Source organism: Folsomia candida, unplaced genomic scaffold (assembly GCF_002217175.1).
Source record: "Folsomia candida strain VU population unplaced genomic scaffold, ASM221717v1 Fcan01_Sc035, whole genome shotgun sequence".
NCBI lineage: Eukaryota > Metazoa > Arthropoda > Collembola > Entomobryomorpha > Isotomidae > Folsomia > Folsomia candida.
The window spans coordinates 278,948-300,203 of NW_019091227.1; the positions used below are offsets into that span (position 1 = coordinate 278,948).

At 34.7% G+C, this 21,256-nt stretch overlaps 1 protein-coding gene across 1 annotated transcript in view; it reads left to right on the top strand.

The window, feature by feature from the left end:
* LOC118439407 (neuroligin-1-like) overlaps window positions 1-21,256 on the top strand; it is a 108,557-nt gene that overhangs the window by 77,705 nt on the left and 9,596 nt on the right. Inside the window, exons 4-8 of the mRNA XM_035860699.1 lie at window positions 12,519-12,657; window positions 12,755-12,768; window positions 14,935-15,114; window positions 15,772-16,511; window positions 17,461-17,645. Of these exons, the coding sequence (XP_035716592.1) occupies window positions 12,519-12,657; window positions 12,755-12,768; window positions 14,935-15,114; window positions 15,772-16,511; window positions 17,461-17,645 (1,258 nt within the window). The remainder of the gene's footprint in view (window positions 1-12,518; window positions 12,658-12,754; window positions 12,769-14,934; window positions 15,115-15,771; window positions 16,512-17,460; window positions 17,646-21,256) is intronic.

The window sequence follows — 21,256 nt, forward strand, 5'->3', positions numbered from 1 at the left end:
TACATTTAGTAATTAAAGATAAAGTAGATTATGTAATTTTAGGTGACTTAAATGTAGATTTAATTGTTAACTCCCTACACAAAGCGAGACTTGAGATTGTGACCAATAGTGTAGGAATATGTCAGTTGATTAAGGACCCAACTAGGGTCACGCTAACCTCGTGCACTCTTTTGGATCATGTGTATGTTTCTTTTCCAACGAAAATAGTACAATCAGGTGTTTTTTCAATTACTACAACGGATCATAGATTCACGTATTTTGTAAAAAGTGCAAAGAAGGCAAAAACCGAATCAAAAATAATTGAATTCCGTTCAAGTAAGAATTTTAATGCAGATGAGATAGGCAAACACTTAAAAACACTCGACTGGAGTTGTTTAGAGGAAAATTTTGATGTAAACTCTCAACTTGAAATTTTAGAAACTACGGTGTTGAATGTTATTGATCAATTGTGTCCCATTAGAAAGAAAAGGATTAGAGGAAATGCTGCAGAATGGATGGATGAAGAAATTTTGCAGCTAATCAAAAAAAGGGATAAATTAAAAAACATGTTTGATAATTCACCAACTCCAGATTTAAGAAAGCAATATAACAAATTACGCAATTTCACAAAAAATCGTATTTCATTAAAAAAGCATGAATATTTTAAGAAACAATTTTCTAGTCTAGAATCAAAAACAATCTGGAAAACATACTCAGAATTAACTGGTAAAAATATCAAACAATCTGCAGAAATAAACTATCTCAAGAGAGATGACGAGACGGTGACTGATAAGAATGAAATAGCTAAACTCTTAAGTGACACATTCATACTTCAGGATGAGACTTCCCAAGAGTGTAATGATGAATTATTAAAGTTATTGCAAAGTGATGCATTGTCGGATGAAAATAATATTATTGTTAGTGAGAATGACATATCAAAATGTATTCCAAAATTGAAGCCAAAGTCTTCGGCCAGGACAGAATCCCCATCAAAATGTTAAAACCTCTGTTACCTTATTTACTTATACCTTTAGCAATATTTTTTACAACCATATTTACAACTTGTACATATCCTAATAGATTTAAGGAAGGTCTGGTTTCACCTCTGTATAAGGGAAAAGGAAGTCACGTGGATCCGAATAACTACAGGCCAATATCTTCTCTCCACTCGATTAGCAAATTATTTGAGTATATTCTTAAAATGAAATTGTTACCCCCGATAGAAAAGTTAAATATATTAGATAATAATCAGCATGGTTTTCGAACGGGACGATCTTGTACAACAGCATTGACAGTATTTTCACAGAATGTTTTTAATGAATTAGACAAACCGAACCAATTTGTGGTGGTTGCTTTTATTGACTTAAGAAAGGGATTTGATTCGATCTCTCATTATCACCTATTAAAAATGCTGCGTGAATTTTATAAAATTAATGCCAAATTGTTATTATTGATATGTAATTATTTAAGAAATAGACACTATTACATTAAAATTGGTGTCTTTATCTCAAGAGCATTCGTTGTAAATCGTGGTATCGGACAAGGTTTTGTTAATGGTCCAGTATTGTTTTTTTTATTTGTAAATGACATCGCAACGGTTTTAACGGATTGTTTTTACACTTTATTTGCTGATGATGCTTCTGTGCAGATTAGTGGGAGTGATATTAATGTTATTATAAACGAAATGAGTGAGTAATACGAATCTGATATTCCAGTTGGAATGTAGAATTTTTTTTGAAAACCTTCGGATTTTGTGCAAACTGAAGACTTCGTCGAGTTGGAGATGCGAAAGTTTGCAAATCATTTTTCAACTCAGTTTTAAGAACTTCTTGTTCGAGTTTTGTTTGATTTGTTAATGATGCGATCTCATTAATTATTTCACGGTCGTGCAGTTTACCGTTTTATCTAAAAGTTTTACATGATTCACTTTTTGCACATAAGGAGCTTTCGTGGCTATGCTTTCATTTTTACTCAAAAAATGTAAAAATTTTCTCACTTCAAAGCAAACTGAAAGTGAAAATATTGCGAAATAATACATGTCCTCATAATCGACCACTTTACGCCGAAATGGCACCTCCTTAGTCGCCGTGATGATGATGAAAGTAATTTAATCTGGTCATCCCCGTCACCACGACGCGGCCTCATCGTTTAGCCTGCGGTTGGCGAAAGTGGAGAAAAGAGGAGAAAGCCCCAAAATAAACTGACTTTAAATTATGTGCAGAGTTGAGACCCATATTTCTCGGGATGAAAAGTATAATGGGGAAAATCTTGTCGGAGAAGATCTCGATCGAACAATTCGACACAACTTTCTCCCCAAAACGATAAGTCAATAAGTGAACCAGGCTTTGGTTTCGTCGTTTCGGGAACTGTGCATGGAGGTTACCAAATTTTAAGTTTAATAAAAATGGAGATCAAACAAGATTTTGTGATTCTATAATTTTATGAAGTCGAAGAAATTATTTAATTTTCTGAATTTAACAAGTTCTTCAGTATTTACAAATGTTTTGAATTGCATCCAGTAATAAGTAGTAATGCATTTTAAAATTAGGTTAACATGCAAAATTCAGATTATGTAATATTTATTTTAAAAATCCAGCAAAATTACTTTTCTTACAATTTATATTCTCAAATTGTGAATAAACCCCCAAAAACCCGTCATCAAACATGTCATTGAATCCATTTTTAAAATGATTCATAAAATATGTGAACAATTTCCAAAATATTTTGACTAACGTGACCACCCTTCCGTGGCCCACATATGTGACCCATGTCACCATTAATAAAATGACCCCTTTGACCCCTCAAAGCGATCTCAATATTACTTATAATGCACTATCCTCCGCTTATCCAGAAATCTCTATTTTTAATCCGCATTAAATTTCCCCATGAAAAGTATCCCGCTTCGTTATGTCATCGTTTCGTCCATCAAGACGCCCTCCAGCTTTTCCTCCCGATCTCTCATCCCGATTTGGTTTTTACGTCCATCTCTCTTTCCTCCTGGAGAAAGCCAGTCCGTCACTTTGGACGGAAATTGTTCTTCCCGCCGTAGAAAGTCAGCCTCTCGCTCGTTCGCTATCAGTAATTCAATCTCTGGTGGGCATATTATCTGGATCGCCGCGAGATCTCTAATCCCGAAAGAGGAGGAGATCATCTCTTTTCTGGCGAAAGTACGAGTTCACTTTTACCATTTTCATAGAGTGCCCGAAGGTCTTTGAAGTATTGAGCGAATAATAATACTTGCTTTCTCTTTTTTCTTGGGCTGCTCTACTTCGCCATGTTGAAATCTCTTGTTTTCGGGGTTAGGAGTGACTTATGTGGCTGGGTTGACGTTCCGTCCGTCAGTATTTCTGTCGGTTTGTTTGATAAAATATCAACTTTTAAAAATATGTATTTTAAGACAATGATTACTTCTTGAAAATATTTGTCCACTTTTGACCCTGTACATTTTTATGAGATGAGTTTTAACGGTTTGAAATGGTTTGTCCCGTCCGTCCGTCTACAATTCGGTCGATCTGTTTGATAAAAAGACCAATTAAAAAAAATATGTATCCCAAATCGATAATTTTCACCATATTTCGAAATTTACTCCCCCTAAATTTCTTCCCACATATCTCGGGCTGCATCAAATTCCCCATATGATTTCATGACCCAAAATATGCACCATGTTAAACATGTCATATTCTTCTCCCTCTGCAAGGATTCATATTTTGATGAGAATTATTATTACGGTCGAAATTTTTATCAGACAACGAACCTCCCCAAAAAGAGAAAATCGTGGAGAGGAGAGTTTGAGCTTTGATCCGAACTCGAGTACGTCGAGGCTGCAAATCCTTTGGCGAAAGTGCGGCCTTTGACATTTCGTCCTCGCGTCGGACTGGATTGGATGCGACGGCTGTCCATCTGCTGTGAGCGAGGCGATGATGACGGCAGTTCGACAGCAGCTGGAGAAAGTAAATCCGCTTTACTTACTTTCTATCTCTCTACTTGCTTAGGAGGGGAGCTTGCGAGGTTGATAATAACAGATCTCGATGCCCTTTGGATATGTGGTAGGGTCCTATGAGTGTACTAAAACCCTGAAGTGGTTTGACTCCATGGCCACATTTGCGCCCGCCACACCCACTCAAAAATGCTCAAAAAACGCTTTCACTCCAGTTTTCACTCACTCAAATCCACGCCAAAAATCCAATTTTACTCGGATTTTGAAATTTCTTTCACCATTATACTCCCAGATAGTTGCTTTCTTCAATCCAATGTCAAACTCAATTTTGCTGATGATTATTTCGCAGACATAATTTGCGTTGTTGATTACTACAACAATGCTCATTCAGAATTTTAAATTTTAAAAATACTAAAAATTTCGAAAAAATTGAGTTTGATACTGGATGGAAGAAAGCAACTATCTGGGAGTATAATGGCGAAAGAAATTTCAAAATCCGAGTAAAATTGGATTTTTGGCGTGGATTTGAGTGAGTGAAAACTGGAGTGAAAGCGTTTTTTGAGCATTTTGAGTGGGTGTGGCGGGCGCAAATGTGGCCATGGAGTCAAACCACTTCAGGGTTTTAGTACACTCATAGGACCCTACCACATATCCAAAGGGCATCGAGATCTGTTATTATCAACCTCGCAAGCTCCCCTCCTTAGTTGGTTGGTTGGTTTGTTAGTCAGTGGGAAGGATGGAAGAGTTGGAGGTACGAGCATTATTATGGATTTGCTAGAGAGAGAAAGCCTCAATTGTAAGATCATCTTCCATCGTCGTCTTAAGCGTGGAGGAGAGAGAAGAAAAATACTTGGAACTGGGAGACACTTGAGGAAATAAAGTGTCAAGTGGACACGAATCGTAATTGTGCATAGGACGGGAAAGGTGAAAGTATATTTTTGTAAATGTATAGTTTTTAGGATAACAAGTAAAACAAATTTGAGGAAGAGTGAAAATGGAGGGAAATTCGTGCTTGATGTTGAAAATGAGAATTTACATTGTAGAAAAAATTGGTAATGAGACAAATGGAAGGAAATTCTGCTCGGGAAAAAATAGAAGGAAAATTTCTGTAAAAAAACTAGCTTGAAGAGTGCTAGAAAAATTTGTACGGTTTGGTGAAAAAATTAATTTGCGACTGAAATTTACCAAATTTAATTTCGGTGTGGAAATATAGTTCACAATTTTTCCTAAATCCTGCCTTGATTCCAAAGCAACTGATGCATCTCCAATTTTAATGCGTGAGTCGTCCCTTTCAAGTTATGAATAGTGGATTATTACGCGATTTATTTCCTTCTCTCTTTCATGACGGATTACTCCGTTCGTCATATTCCTCACTTTCACTTTCACCCAAAAACATACACCGACGACGTTGTTCACTTCATCTTAATCTCCTTAAAGCCAGTCGTCGTCCAGTCTTGGGGTCTATATCACCATCGCTCGTTCTTATTGATGGCTTTGTTTTCTCTCTTTCTTTCGTCGAGTCATCACTTCCTTCCGGTCGGTCTCGTGCGAGGAGTGAAAGTCAAGTCGAATCGGCACCATTACCACGAAAGAGAGAGGAGAAAATAAAGTAATATTGCCGCTTTATTTCGCCTCGTCCACTTTTATTTTACGAGCGGATTCGGATAGACACATTTTTCCTACTTTCACCTCATCAAGAACGGGTAGAAACGGAGAAAGTGGGGAAAATCGGATTTATTTTATTGATGTTTATACTTCGGCGAGGAAAAGGGAACAAGATTAATTTTTCGGGGGATGTGAATCAGTAAGTTCGAGGTAGGAACAGAAGGTAGAGGAATTCGGCCGAATAAAAGTTGTTGTATGCAATTTGTTGCAACTTTCTACGGACATAATGACCCCGTAACTGAAAAAGCTCGTAGAAAGTATGGTCCACCTATTTTAACCACGATAACCTTCCCGAATCTAGCACATTATTAAACAAACACAGCTTAACAATAATTTTTACAGAAATTTGCCAAATTTCGCTATGAATTTTGCCAGAAAATTGTGCAATTTTTGTTAAAAATTAGCCAGCAAAGGGATTTATCGTTTATCCCAAAGCTTTTGTTATACTATATTTTGCTAAATTAGTTTACAATTCTTTCAACGCAACTTGCAATAGACTAGATCTGGGTCAACTTAAGTTTATTGAAAATTTAATTTTGACACATTTGGCGTTGGAGATGTTTTGGCTTATGTCAGTTTTTCCCACGACAAAAATATCTAAGAACCTTATTTTCTTACCTACTTGCTTTGCAATTTAATGATTTTGACGTTGGTTTAATTTTCTTACCTACTTGCTTTGCAATTTAATGATTTTGACGTTGGTTTAATTCAAAAAGTTACTGAGTGATTTCACCTTAAGTTGTGAGGTTAAAAAGTGTATACACTTTGACGTGAATTGACATTGGAAACGTATTCGTAAACGCTTTTGTTACAAAAAGCTTCGTAAAATTTCGCAAAATTTATGCGCTTACAAACCTTACGTAGTTACGAAATGAAATTTCTGCATATGTAAATTTATCTAATTACATAGAACTTGCATGTTTTGTGGGTTTTACGAAGGTTACTAGCATTACAAACAACTAACTATTAACAGTGCATGGGGGCATCATCTGGATCACTTTGAACATAATTCATATTTTAGTTTTTAAAATGTTGGCGTTAATGTTGCACGTTTTTTCTGTTTTTGTGATAAAAACATAGAATTGGTATTCCGACACTATCATGATTTGTGAAATTACTAGAATCAAAATCTGTCAACTTGGCGAATGGCGATCATTTACTTGGACATTAAATTTTATCACATTTGACTGTAGTATCTCGATTTTCTTCTTAAAACAAAAATAATAAAAATGTGATGAAGTGTCATGAAAGATAACATTTTAAATAAATTGTCACGAAATATGATAAAAAATGTTTATAAAGATGCAATTTTTATTTACAGTTTTTTGTCGTTTACATATAAAGAACAAGTACAAATGTAGCAACGACAGCATACAAAATCCACAAATTACAAAAGAATACACGAAACATTGTAGCGATTATTAAAAAATTAGCAAAAATAATCTGGTAATGAGATATAGTAGGAAAAATCTCCACAAATTTATGCCCTCGCACGAAACATCCCATTGTCCCCCACAAAAAGTTGAAAGCACGCTCAATTTTGTAAATTTTGGTCTGCCCAGAATAGCCCAGAATCAACAAACTTGATGGATTCTCAAAGCTCGAGAAGAATGACATGATTCGACAAGGAGAAATCGCACCGCTTAAAAAAAGAAAGTTGGTCTTTGCCTCCCGCCGTCGTCCAGCTCAACTTTCTCCACTTTTCTCCATCCACGTTTCTTCTCTTTCATGAAATAAATCCTGCCGTAAAAGTTGGGCAGGTTTTTCTTCAGAGATGAATTGTATTGTGTGCACCTAAGTATTTTCATCTTTCTACCGAAAAATAAGTTGGTAACAAAATCGTTGACATGAGGATATTGTAGTCACAACACATGCGGCTCAACCATGCTGGTAAAGACTTACCACCGAAAGATAACAATTATTTCCATCAAACTCAAATTTGACACTCTCTGGTTTGAATTGCTTACACGGAGGAAAACATTTTGAGTCTTGTGGAAATTTGCTTATTACCGTTTGGTAACAGATCCTTCCTCATTATAACTTCACTCAAAACCGTTGGTGTCACCCCGTGTATCGTGCCATCGGTAAACATTTTCCACTACAATAATTCCCAGGATATTCGAAATTGCTACCGCGTTTTGTTCAATTTCTAACAGACACGTGCCAAATTCAAGATTCGCAGAAATTATTACCTTTTTCTGTGGAAATTCTTTACCAGTGTAGTCGAGCCTCACATTTTACTACACGCGGTGATAATTTTGTTCCCAACTTTTTTTTAGTGCGGGGCAATGATGGGTTGTATTGTGTCTACCGAAGTATTTTTATTCGTACGGTTTTCCTCGTCTCGTGGTCAGTTAGTTGTGTCCATTATTGGAAATAAGAAAGGAAAAATTTCCCAACCAGAGACGCAGATAAATTGCGGAGAAAGTTTTTTTCCTGGGAAATAGAGGAAATTTTCAAGGATGCAGTTTTGAGGGATTGTTGAGAAGAGACCTATTTTGTGTCTGGCCGGGAAATCAATCGGGATCAGGGAGGAGAAAGTTTAGAGCGAAAGTTGACTGCTTTTCGCCACACGATGGACCAGATGTCAATTTTGTGTGGGTCCTGTAAGTTTCTGCTCGATGGAACAATATCTTTTTGTTGGGATAAAAAATGCTTGACTTTATATTTGAATTTTGCGATAAAAAATGGGAAGGTAGATGTTGCAGAAAAATTTTACTTTAACAACTACATGAAAGAATTGTTGAAAAAGTTTGAAATATTTAAATCAGGAAAGTGCATAAACGAAAATGTTAGATATATTTGGCACAGAAGGAAATCGACTATGTGAGCTTATATAAATTGCACGCATAAATATGCAAATTGTATAAAGTAACGCCAAATATATTATAATTAAAAGTCCAAATGGTGAAAACTTCATCGCAGATATACTTGTAGGACAAAAAACAATACTTTTTCTAAAATTCAAGGAAATGTAAAACTGGATAATACAAATCTCCAAATTAACTATTTTGCAACTTAATATGTTGCATTATTATGCCAATTATTGTAACTGTAAAACTATTGACTTATCAATAAGGAATGGTAACTACTGTGAGTGCACCATAGACAAATACAATGTAAATTTCGCAGAAACACAAATTTATTGCCAATTTTTCTCAATTCTCAGTAAGCAACATTTATATTAAACATTTGTCGATTTTATTAATCCTTATTCTATCTTTGTTCGCATAATTTTCAAAGTTTGCAAAAAAAATTATCTACAGAATCTACCAACTCGTAGTGAAAACCCCGAATACCCACCTTGTAGAATTTTATCAGAAATAAATCATGGTCAGGTATCCCATGGAGAAGGTCGGCTATAAATAATTTTCTCTGATATTTGTACTCAGCGATGTGACGCATTGATTTATTTATTTGCAATCGTTACCATGAATGAGGTTGTCCTGTGGTGAAAGCAGTCGAGTCAATTTTGGGTGAGTGGAAAGAAAGCCAAAATGCGGGGGGTTGCTGAAAGGAGAAAGATTCACAAGAGAACACAAATAGAGAGAAGAGATGAGGGCAATCCAGTCATATATTTTAGATGGAGAAAGTCAGTGAGAGACTTTATTTGTTACTCACTGAAAGTTTGAAGCAGGGTTAGGAACAAAACAATTTCTACACTTCAATTTCGAAATTTTGTGAGAAATTTTATTTCATAAATTTGAAATAATTGCTAAAGATTGTGTAAAAATGATAATTTCTTGGTGGAGTTTGGTCTCCTTTAGGGTGATTTTTGTAAGTTTTAGTGCGTAATAAATTATATGATTGGTAGCAGTTATCTGCAGTTTTTTTAGTATTTTTTTTATTTGCAGCAATTTTTGGTCGAAATAACAATTTCGAAATGTTTTTAAAAAATTAAATGGAAGATTTGAAGAAAGGAGTGCATGAGGGCAAACCAATCACATGCAAATGTTTAGTATTGAGAAAGTAAATTAGAGAATTAATTTGTAAGAGTTTGGTCTCGTTTAAGCGATTTTTTGAAGGTTTCAGTGCACTAATAAATTAGTAGATTGGTAGGATGGACGGGTTTTATTAGTGACAGGAATTTTTTATATGGAAATTAGATTTTCTAAATCTAAAAAAAATAAATCAGAGATATAAAGAAAAGAGAAGATAAAGACAATTCATTCACCTGTTATAAATGTTTTTATAGAGAAAGACAAATAGAGGATTTATATGTAATGTTTGCTATAAATTGGTGGCAGGGTTTGGACGAGAATAATTTTTATTGTAAAATAATTAGCTCAACGTTGTCCACGTCATTTTTTGAGGTCCGTGTCACATTTAACTTTCAGGTATAAAATGGCCGGTTTTGTAATCCATTTTATATTTCTTCGACGAGATTTGCACTATTGCCAAATTTTGACGCCGAGTTGTACATTTTACAATAAATAAGTGCTAACACATACGTAAGGTTCCAAACAATTGGCATGGTGTTGTGTTATTAAATTTATTTGGATGCTATGATACTTCGAATTTTTAAAACTTTTTGAATTTTCCAATGTATTCGATTTTTCAAAATAAATTAGTTCAGCAATTTGAAATTTAAGGTAAACATTCAACTTTAAAGTCATTTTGGAAGGATTAAAGGGTCATGTAATATGCTTTGTATGGAGAACTCAAAGCTAGAATTTACAAATCGTCGCGTGAAAATTTGAGACAGGGAAAAACAATATTTTTGTTCAAATCGAATATGAAATATAACAAGTTCCCTAAGATTTTTCTTAAAAACTGTGAAACATATACCCTGGTAATGGATGTGATCTATTTTGAAATGCATAACCCGGCAGCAAAATTGTACATTTTTCGTTGAAAAAGTTCCATGGGATTTCCCATAAGACGTAAAATGGTTAGCATATTACTGAATTATTTCCAATAGCATACCCTCGGAGGAAAAAATCGAAAATTTGAAAAAATTATAAAAATTCAAAGAACCATAGTACCAAATAAATTTAGAAACCCTACGCGAGAGTAGATTGGTTGGGAACCTTGTGTAGTTTATGTACACTTGTATGTTGTGAAATGTACAACTGGACATCAAAATTTTGGAATGTTGGAAATCTTGTTGAAGAAAATTCAATCGGATGTTTGTGCAAAATTATATGTAAAAATGCTCGCAATTGACTTGACTTTTCCATAATATCTCGTAAAAACCTCGTAGAAATAATACATTTATTGCCAGTTTATAAAACAATCCGCGTTAATTGTAACGCGACATCCTTTTTGTATGGCCCATTTTCTCGTGTGATTGACTGATGTGGGATCATGGAATTGACACTGTGTCCTTTCCGCCTCTTTCGGACACTTCCAGTCGTGATCTTGTCACTTTCACCTTCGTCCAACTTTCACTTTCATATCCGGGATAGAAACTCTACGCAACTTTTACGGGAGATCTGTCACGGGGATGAAAGGAAGCAGATAATTCGGAGAGATGATGACGACGAGTGAAAGGAGGGAAGAAAGTGGGGAAGAAAGAATAAAGGAGAAAGTTGTGCGTGTAGAAAGGTGCTTATTTTTGTATTGTTTTTTTTGTGCAATCAGACTTGTTGCCATAAGGTGTAACTTTCAAATCGGAAAATGGGGTAAAATAATTTTGTAACAAGGTTAGGTTTTACCAGTGCGCGTCTATTTACCAAAATGTGTAGTTTGTTGATAAAAGTGAAGAATTAATGTTACACTTTGCTAATAGAATTTTAGTTTTCCTGAGATTGTAAGGATTTAGTCTCATTTTGTAATTTGCGCGTGATTTTATAACGATTTTACTAAAATTTAGGTGTGTATCAAACTTTTTGTTTTGTATTGAAACGATATTTAAATTTCGTAACTTAATTTCGTTAATTAATATTCACTTTGGTAGCAATATATTACTTACTTTACCAACTTTATCGATATTCCTGAGATTGTAAGGATTCAGTCCCATTTTGTAATTTTTACATTATTTTATGAGACGAACGAATTAATTTTAGGTTTAACGAAAGGAATTTTTATTTGCTAAAAAATTGAAATAATGCTGCAAATAGGCCACCAATTTGCATAAATTACAAAACAATATTTTCGATTTTCCCTAAATTTTAAAATTCATGGGGTGTCTCGCGTCGTAAAGTGAAATGTGCACTAAATAATGATGATGAGGAAAAGTTGGTCGTTTGGCTCGGTGAGGAGAAAGCGGACTGATTACACTCCCCGCTTTCTCGTCTTTACCCAACCGACCAAATGTGGACAAGGAATTTCTGTGTAATTCAATGAGTTGTAGGGTTCACTAAATAATGTTGGAACCAAATTGTGAAAACGATTTGTTATCGAAATTTCAAGTCATTTATGCCACGTTCAATTTCGTAGTGAAATTCTTGATATAATGTAGAGACACTGATTGATTACTGTTATAAAATTCTGTCAAATATGACACGTTTTACTACCAGTTTGGTTATACAAAATCAATTTACATATATTAGATCATAACGCAAACAAATTATATAGGATATTTATTTAATTACGCAAATTACGCATTTATCACTAGAATTGTTATTATTCCAACTTTTTATCGTCATAATCAAGTCTATAATAATTCTGAAACCTACGGCATCCGAAAATTAATCTTTTTCGTGTATTACTATATTTGGAACCAGTAGATTCTAATTTTGGCGTCCTCCTATGGCAATTGTTTTGCACGCTTAATCGTGGTTGTAAAGGCACATTTCGACACGTGTGAAGTGAGTATATAAGATCACGGCATGAAAATTTCACACGTATTTTTAACACGGATTTTTAACACGGTTCTTAAACCGTAAAGAGATAAAAATTCATAATAAATTAAGTATATTTATGGCAAAAAACGTTATGTTCTTACAATAAAATTAAAAATTCTAATCAATTTGAATTTCCTCCTCAATTTCAGACGATTCCCGCCGCGACGCCCGTTACGCGATCGTGCTGGTGATTCACGGTGAGAGTTGGGAGTGGGGGAGTGGCAACGAATTTGATGGGGCGGCCCTCGCCAGCATCGGAAATCATATCGTCGTCACCTTCAATTACAGGTCAGAGCTACCGACGAGCAAGGAGATTTAAATTATTATTGGGACGTATTTTTTGCGTGTATGTAACTGGTAACAAAATGTTTTATTTCATTTTCAGGTTGGGCCCTTTAGGTGAGTAGCGGAATTATTTGAACTTTTATTAATCCTAGATTGCTATACGTATTTCATTCGTTTCATGATTCATGACGAAAAATTGTACTACTTACGTTTCCTACATTTTGAGTCATGTGATAAAAAAATGTTACAGGGGAGTGACAACTAGACATGAATTTGTACAAAAGAAATTCTACTACTTTTGTAGACAAATCCTTATTCTTTTAACAACAATCATAAGCATTACCTTTTTCCGTTTCGTGTACGATTTATTAAGAACTTATTAAAAAGGACGTTATGGTTTTACAAAATAATATTTATTAAAAAAGTATGGAGGGTAATGAATTTTCTATGTATTCATTTTGTCTGTCAAACATGCAAGATGAACACTCACAGTTAGCAACAAAATCGTCAACACGTGTGGTTAGTATACTACGCTCTATCATAGTTGTTCATTGAGTCTCGATGCCCTTTTGATCTCGATGATCGAGATTAGTGAATTGATACCTAAGAAACCCGGTAACTAAGTTATTACCAGGCGGAGTATCTATGTGACTCTACCGAATGGTAATTAATTTATTATTGAGTGGTAGACATGTTGTTACCAAACCGGTAATAACCCCGGTAGCGAAATTTGAAAATATTACCAGTTGGTAACTAATTTTTTACCACTCAATAATAAATTAATTACCATGCGGTAGAGTCACATAGATACTCCGCCTGGTAATAACTTAGTTACCGGGTTTCTTAGAGTGTAGTACACAACCTCCCCTCCTGAATAATTTTGTGATACATTTTCAACCACACTTTCCTTTGCAGTGTTTCTAAATTTGTAGAAATCTGGACTAGTTTATTATGCTAGGGAATTGGTAAACAATCTTCACACAGGATTGTTGCAAAAACTGGGATAAAAATACGTCCCAGCGAATTAGATGGCACCACGTAATACGAAAGTTACATAACGTGGCCAACTTATCTGTTAACTGGCGATGAATGAGACCGGAAAACAAGGAATGTACACCTGTCCTCCCACTCCACAAAGTTTTCACTCTTAATAATGTCATTCAATATTTTCTTTTTTAACAAATAAATAAGAAAATTATGTGATTTAAAAATATGCGTGGAGTTGAACGCCAATGTGAAAAACATTATTAAATTCGTAATTTAACATAAAAAATCTAGATGTTTATTTAGTACAAGCTAATTTTAAAAAGTTTTGAATAAAGAACAGTGGAATTCCAAGTTTTCCAAAAATCAGGAAAGCTATTGCGAAAAATACTAAGAAATATTTACTGACTTGATATATAAAAAATATGAGATTTCTTGATTGGAATAATTTTCTTGTAATGCAAATACAACGAACAGATAAATTTTCGAGCTGGAATAGACTGAATATTTAACGAATAACAAATTATTACTGTGAAAAATTTAAAAACAGTGCCAAAGACATTTACCATGGGTAAATAAAAGTAGAGCCAAAAGTAACTGAATAAATTCTACTTTATCACCATTAGGACAAAATGTGTCACCTAATTTTATAGAGTGCAGAATACATAACTAACTTGACAGCCATACCTCATAAAGTTTTTCGCATGAGAAAAATTGTCTCCCAAAACTGCGCCAGCTCTGACATGAGTCACTTTTAGTGAAGGAAAAAGTAATTATGATCACATAATTTTCTCTGACGTGACTTTCACCTGGAAAATTAAGCAAAAAGACGCCCCAGATTAGAATCAAGTCGCATTTCAAAAATTACTATTCGACCAATAATAAATAATGCATGTGATCTATGTTAAAAAAAGAATAGTTCTCATCTTAATAATTCCCTGTGCAAGGAATTTCCGAAAATTTACTTGTTTCTATTTTTAAATTTTGCGTATAAATTACGCATGTTGATCAAAACTTTTAAATATTTTGTTTTGTAAACTATAACGCCGTTTTCAGCAAATCATAAAGATTTTAGTTACATAATGTAAATTAGGTTCTTTTGCGAAATCAGTAGAATTTCTGCAATATTGTCATCGCACTTCGCAGCAACCACGTAGTTGATTGCCACTATTGGACTAAAAACAACTGTAATTTACTCGAGAAATATTGCAATTTTTCGAAATTAATCATGTACCAACAAAAATTTGAATTTTTAAAATGACTTTTTTCTATTCTTCCTATTCCAATTTTGTGCAGGTTTCTTAAAGACGAGTAACCAGCAGTCGAACTTTGGTCTGCTGGACGTGATCGCGGCGTTGCATTGGGTGAAGGAAAACGCGGACAGTTTTTCCGGGGACAAGAATCGCATCACGCTTCTCGGCTACAGGACCGGCGCCGTCGTCGCCAATCTCCTCCTCGTCGCTCAAATCGCCAAAGGTATCCTTATGCTATGGGCACAAATTAAGCAAATTTAAGCAAAAATAGTGTCACATGCATTTCTAAACTTAATGTTTCGTCTCTGAAGGTGTTGCAAAGGCGAAGTTACCGTACAAAAGAAATGTGTCGCATAGCTTAATTTGGAAAAGTATACTTTTTTGGGGTTCAAAATTCAATTTTTGATTAATTTTGATAAAATCGTTCTTCATATTCCTTTATGGTAGAATGCACTTGATGGATTTTACGTATAAATTTCAAAAACATGTGAGAAATGGTGCAACATGAGGCCATTGGGATGTTTTCCTTCAAATAATATTCATGATTTTTCTACAATTATAAAACTTGGCGCAATAACCACACAAATTTAAGAATTTAATTCATTGAATCGAATATTCATTGATTGTCAAAAAATTAGCAAAAATATACATGGACATCTTCTTGACAAGATTTTACTCTTTTTATACCACCCATAAAAATTATATAAAAATTTCTATTCTTTAATAATTTTAAAATTTTGTTCAGTTTACAAAATAGTTTCCTTGTGAAAATTCCGACTAAATTTTCGTGCTAACCTGTAAATCATTTAATATAATAAAATACCTCATAAAATGATTGGCCAGTTTAATACGAATTAAAGATAACATCCCTAATTTGCAGGTTTATTCCAACGCGCCATTCTAATCTCGGGGTCAGTCCTGTCGCCCTGGGCGTTACAACGTCGCCCAGAAGATGTCGCCAAAGAGCTGTCCACGGCGCTCGGGTGTGTCGGCAAGTTGCCCTTGTCGCACCCAGAGTCCGATTTGGCGCCCTGTTTGAGGAAGAAACATGTCTCCGAGCTGATCTCCTTTGTGCCTGCGTCGCCCAAATTCCTGTCCGCCTACGCCCCTTACGTCGACAACGTGCTGCTCAATAACCCAAAAACCTTGATGGAATCTGGCGGTCAATCTTCGTCGTCGTCGTCGTCGTCGTCGTCGTCGTCGTCGTCGTCGTCATCCCAACATTTCGTCCAAGACCAATTTTTGCGCGCGGAGCTTTTAATTCTGTTCACGACGTCAGAGGGCGTGCACGAGCTTAACGACCACGAGCTCCGAGCCGGCTTTGAGTCGGATCACAGAGACAAAATTTTGAGAACGATGGTCCGAAACGTGTTTAATTATCATCAGCAGGGAATTTTGTCCATTGTTCGGAACGAATATACGGATTGGGAGAGACCGATTTTGCACCCGATCCCACTTCGGGATTCGACAGTGGAGGCGTTAAGTGATTGTGTGGCTATCGGACCGTGCCTCCAGGTGGCGGGAATTCATTCGAAGAGAGGCGCGAAAACGTGGGTGATGCATTTTTCACATGTTTCGAAGGATGCGGGTGGCGTGGGGGAGGAGTCGGCGGGGTTTGAGGTGAGGCGAGAATTTTTCAAATATTTTAATTAGAACAAAGAATCTTTTATCTGTCCGAAAAACAATATAGCTCTTTAATCAAATACTGGATTTTTAAAGGATATTTTAAATTAATATAAAAGATTTTTCTCATTTATTGGAAGGTTTAAAAGCACAATTAATAATTTCTGAACGTTTGTATATATAGATATTTGATGAACTAGATCCGTCTACCTTTTTCCCACTGAAATAATTTCCCATGAATTTTATTAATGAAACACACAAGCTAAGTTTGAAAATGAGATTTTTAGGTTCTTTTAGGATCTTTTTCCAATTTTTTGTATTATTACAATTAAAATTATATTAAATTATTAAATTATATTAAAATTATTTTGGAAATATTTATTTCTAATTTACAACGAAGTGTATACGATTCTATAATATTTTACATTATTTATACACCGTACGTTAAATTTCTGAGGTTACGTCATATTATTGTTAATCAAAACAGATCGGGAGGAGATCTAACCAAAGTAATTTGTTCATCATTTTATCTAACCCAGGGTTGTTAAAGAGACAGTAACTTGATAACTTGACTTATCAAGTTACTGTCTCTTTAACAACCCTGGATCTAACCAAAGTAATTTGTTGATAGGTTTCTCAGGAAATTACAATTCATAATTCATATTTCACCTTTCTAATCTTTTCTGACCAAACACATTAATTGTATGAAATGTCGCAGTTTTTTAAATAAAAAATACATGTTTAAAACGTCGCAATTTGAATTTTTGAATTCGTTGCGTATAATTTTAAACTTTAGATACGATCACTTTTTCACAGGAAAATGATCATATTTTTTTTTCGTCGAAAAATACAAATTCATCTTGGAAATTAATATTTTCAACGGAAAATTTGTACGAAAGTTGCTCTGAAAAACTTTTTTTTCCAAAAATGTTTCTGTCATTTGCAGCGTCTGGGAAGTCTTGAGGGTGACATTGTGCCTTACGTGATGGGACTCCCGGTGACGAACAATATTCCCGCCTTGGGCCTCAACCAGCACGTTTCGCCCTTCGCTGCCCTCGCAAACTTCAGCAAGCAGGACGCCTTCGTGGCTGAAATGCTGCTTCATTATGTCGCCAACTTTGTGAAAAGCGGGTAAGTTGCGAGAATTGTGGTCCATTTTTTCGATTTGGGAAATGTTAATGAATGAGTGAGCTTTCTACGAAATAAAGGATTTGCATAATATGTAAATTATTACGTAATGCATATAATGGGTATACTCATTAAAACGTTTGAGATAAATCTTGGACATAACTTTTTAAGGTTTGCGAAATTTGCAAGATTTCGATAAGAATTTTGTTACGAGATTAATAATTCAGGGATTTTTTGTTTACAAAGGTATCGGCCCAATTACGGCTATGACTTCATTTTATGAAGATTAGTTCTCAAAATGTTTGCATAATGATGCACGAAATTAGAAATTGTGATGAGTACGGGCAACTAGTGATGGTAATCCGTAACCGATCCTATCATAGGATCGTAAAAACTCGGATAGGATCGGATTTTCACACGGATCGGATAGAGGATCCGAGGATCAGACAATCCGATCCGATCCGAACCGATGAAATCCTAGGATCGCACAGCGGATCATCCGATGTAAACTCGTTTCACACCTGGTGAGTTCATCACATGGCGTACATTATCCGAATGAGCCGAATGAGCCGAATTATGTTATTATTTTACACCAGTTATTTTTATTTTGGCGTTGAAATCATACGAAATTGAATAATTTAAACGCCGAAATAAAAATAACTGGTGTAAAATAATAGGATAATTCGGCTCATTCGGGTAATGTACGTCATGTGACGAACTCAGCAAAAACCGTTCCAATAAATAAAGAAAAGCAGCTGGTAAAGTTTTTCCATAGTTAGACACAAGGTGTCTCACACATATCAATCTTGGATCATCCACGGATATTCTACGATCCTAGGATCGGATCGCATCGGATTTCGAGCAGAACCGGGAGCCGATCCGATCCTAAAGCGAGCAAATCCGATCCGATCCGATCCTGTATTTATCCGATCCTATCCTACGGATCGGTTAATTTAGGATACGGATTACCATCCCTACGGGCAACATTTAGAGTAGATAATTTTCATAATTTAACGTCAAAACAAAAATATTTTGAAATTTTACTAACGTTTTTTACTACTAGATTGTAGCGTTATTATGGAGATACAAATAGTATAATACAATATGTAAAGCATAAATTCAGAATATTCTTTGTAATATTTGCTGAAGAACAAAGATTTGGAGTGTTTTGCCAGCTATTTTTAAGTTTACGAGTTGCTTTCTAGCTTTACCTCGTGTTCACAGAGTTACATAAAATTCGTGAACATAAAAAAATTAAGTTTGTATTTTTTATAATTCACTAATTTTTGAGAAGATTTTTTTATTGTTCACTAATTTCTGAGAGAATAAGACCTGGAACAGTTTTTTGACAAATTTAAATATTAAAAATTTTAATAACAGAGAGTGTGGCTATTTCGTGTAAAAAACATCTTGTCAATTTTTGTAATTGATTATTTTCGTAAATTATAGGGTCAAAATTCCTCGAGAAATCAATCACATTCCCTATGTTTGCAACTAATGCAACATCCAAAAATGTAGAAAGGTGGTCTTTTTACGAGACACGATATCTTCGATAAAAAATGCAAAATACACGTCGATTGACATGACTTTTTCCGACCGGAAGTGGGCTCGTGTCCTTGTCATCGCGTCAAGAAGATATGATTACAGAGAAGAAGGGAAACTTTTACGGGGGAAAGTCCTTTCTCAAACCATCAATAAATCCGGCATGTGTTACACTCACGGAGAAAACACTTTACTCTCGACATTGTATTTCCTTCCTTTTCGATCTCCACCATTGGAGAGAGTCAATGAAAAAAAAAGTGGTGAATGGCACTCTTAGAAATGTGCAGGGTAAATTATTTCATATTAAAGTTGCAAAAAATTGACAAAAAGCAGATCTCGAGTTGTTTTATGAGGCCTTAGATTAAATCTGAATTTTATAATCCAGAGAAAATTCCAACTTTTGCAAATTATTTACAAATCTGTACAAATTTTCGTTAATAAATTTATATTTTGTACTTTGATCGGGAAAGAAATAATTTTTTAATGTGTAGGAATTAGTTAAGCTGATTTTTAATCAATTGCTTTCGACTTTTTTTGGACTTTGTCATATTTTGCGAGACAATTGAATTAAATTTTCGAAAACATATGATATATTTTGTACTTGCTAACGTCGAAAGATATTTTTTTGAGATGTTTGAACTGCTGAGTTGCTAAAAGATCGGTATCGAGTTTTGGTTCCTCGTTACTTATATTGATGGTATTGATTCGTATAAATTTACAATTTCGGGGTAAACATTTGTTACTGTGTTATTTGATAAAATTACCACCAAAAAATTAACAGAACAACCTAGTAGAACTAATTTACGCTCAATTTCTAAGAGTGCTTATCCTACCGAGTCGTCATTTCGTGAATCGGACCTTTTTCCGGGTGCCGTCCAGATCAGGAACTTTCTGTTTTGCTTCTATTTTACTTTACTTTCCCACTTTTTTCAAATATTTTTTACGAAAAAAAAACTTTTTGAAGGCATCAAAGTGATGAATTACTTCCGAGATGGATGTACAGATACCGGGAAAAAAGTTACTCTTATACTTTCACTTTGGATTTCTGTCGGTAGTTTTTCCAAATTTTCTCCCGGCCGTGAAAAAATGCATGTTTTTGTGTTTTGCATAAAAAATTTACCCTTACGCATTTGCACGCTGAAAATATTGTGGTAACAAAATTGTGACCAACGAGCATTAGTTTACATCAAGAACAAAAATATAGATAGGGTATCCACAAAATTAAAATATAAGAGCAATTAAGCTTTAGTCCCAGATTTAGATTTGAAAACCAACGTTTCTGAATTATTTATGAACAATTTTTCCAATAAATTGAGCTATAATCCAATTTTTTGCTGGTTTTACTCAGCGTAATTGTTAACTTGTGAAATCAGTGGTTGTAAAACTTAGGTTAGAATTGTTCACTAATCACAAATTAATTACATCACGTTTATTTTGAGGAACATACAATTTTAATCTTTTAAACTACAAAATTGAAGTTAAAATTGTTTATTTGGGTCACATTTTTTTGTATGCCGTGTTTTGAAAGACCGATTGACTGCATATACAACTACATTAATCTAGTGAAAACTAATTGTCACCATTTTTTTGCAAATCTCTGCCAGTCAATACTGCGTCACAATTTTATTCGCACTAATTTGCAGTGCATCAAATAATATTGACAAGTTGCCCCCACCCAAGGGAGTCAGGAGAAAGTTTGGGTGAAATATTTGCCGAAAAATTATTCTCGGGATGAAACCTTTGCCTCATTGACATCTTGTTTACGCGACATCCATCTTGTTCCAGAGTGAAAGTTGGACTACGAAAAGTGCAGATCACAAGATAACCGACTTGTTGAGAGCACTCTTTTATGCAGATAATTTCTCTCTCGGAGAAAGGACAACTTTCACGAGTGACAGATTTTCCTTTGAACTCGAGGATTTCCTGTTTATTCAGTGAGATATTAATTAATAAAAATTCTGGGCATAATTATGGGCACAAGAAATCTAAAAAAATTTTATCAGTATTATGTAATATACTTTTGGATTAGATGGATTTTGGGAAAGGGTATTCAGTAAAATTGCGTAATTTGA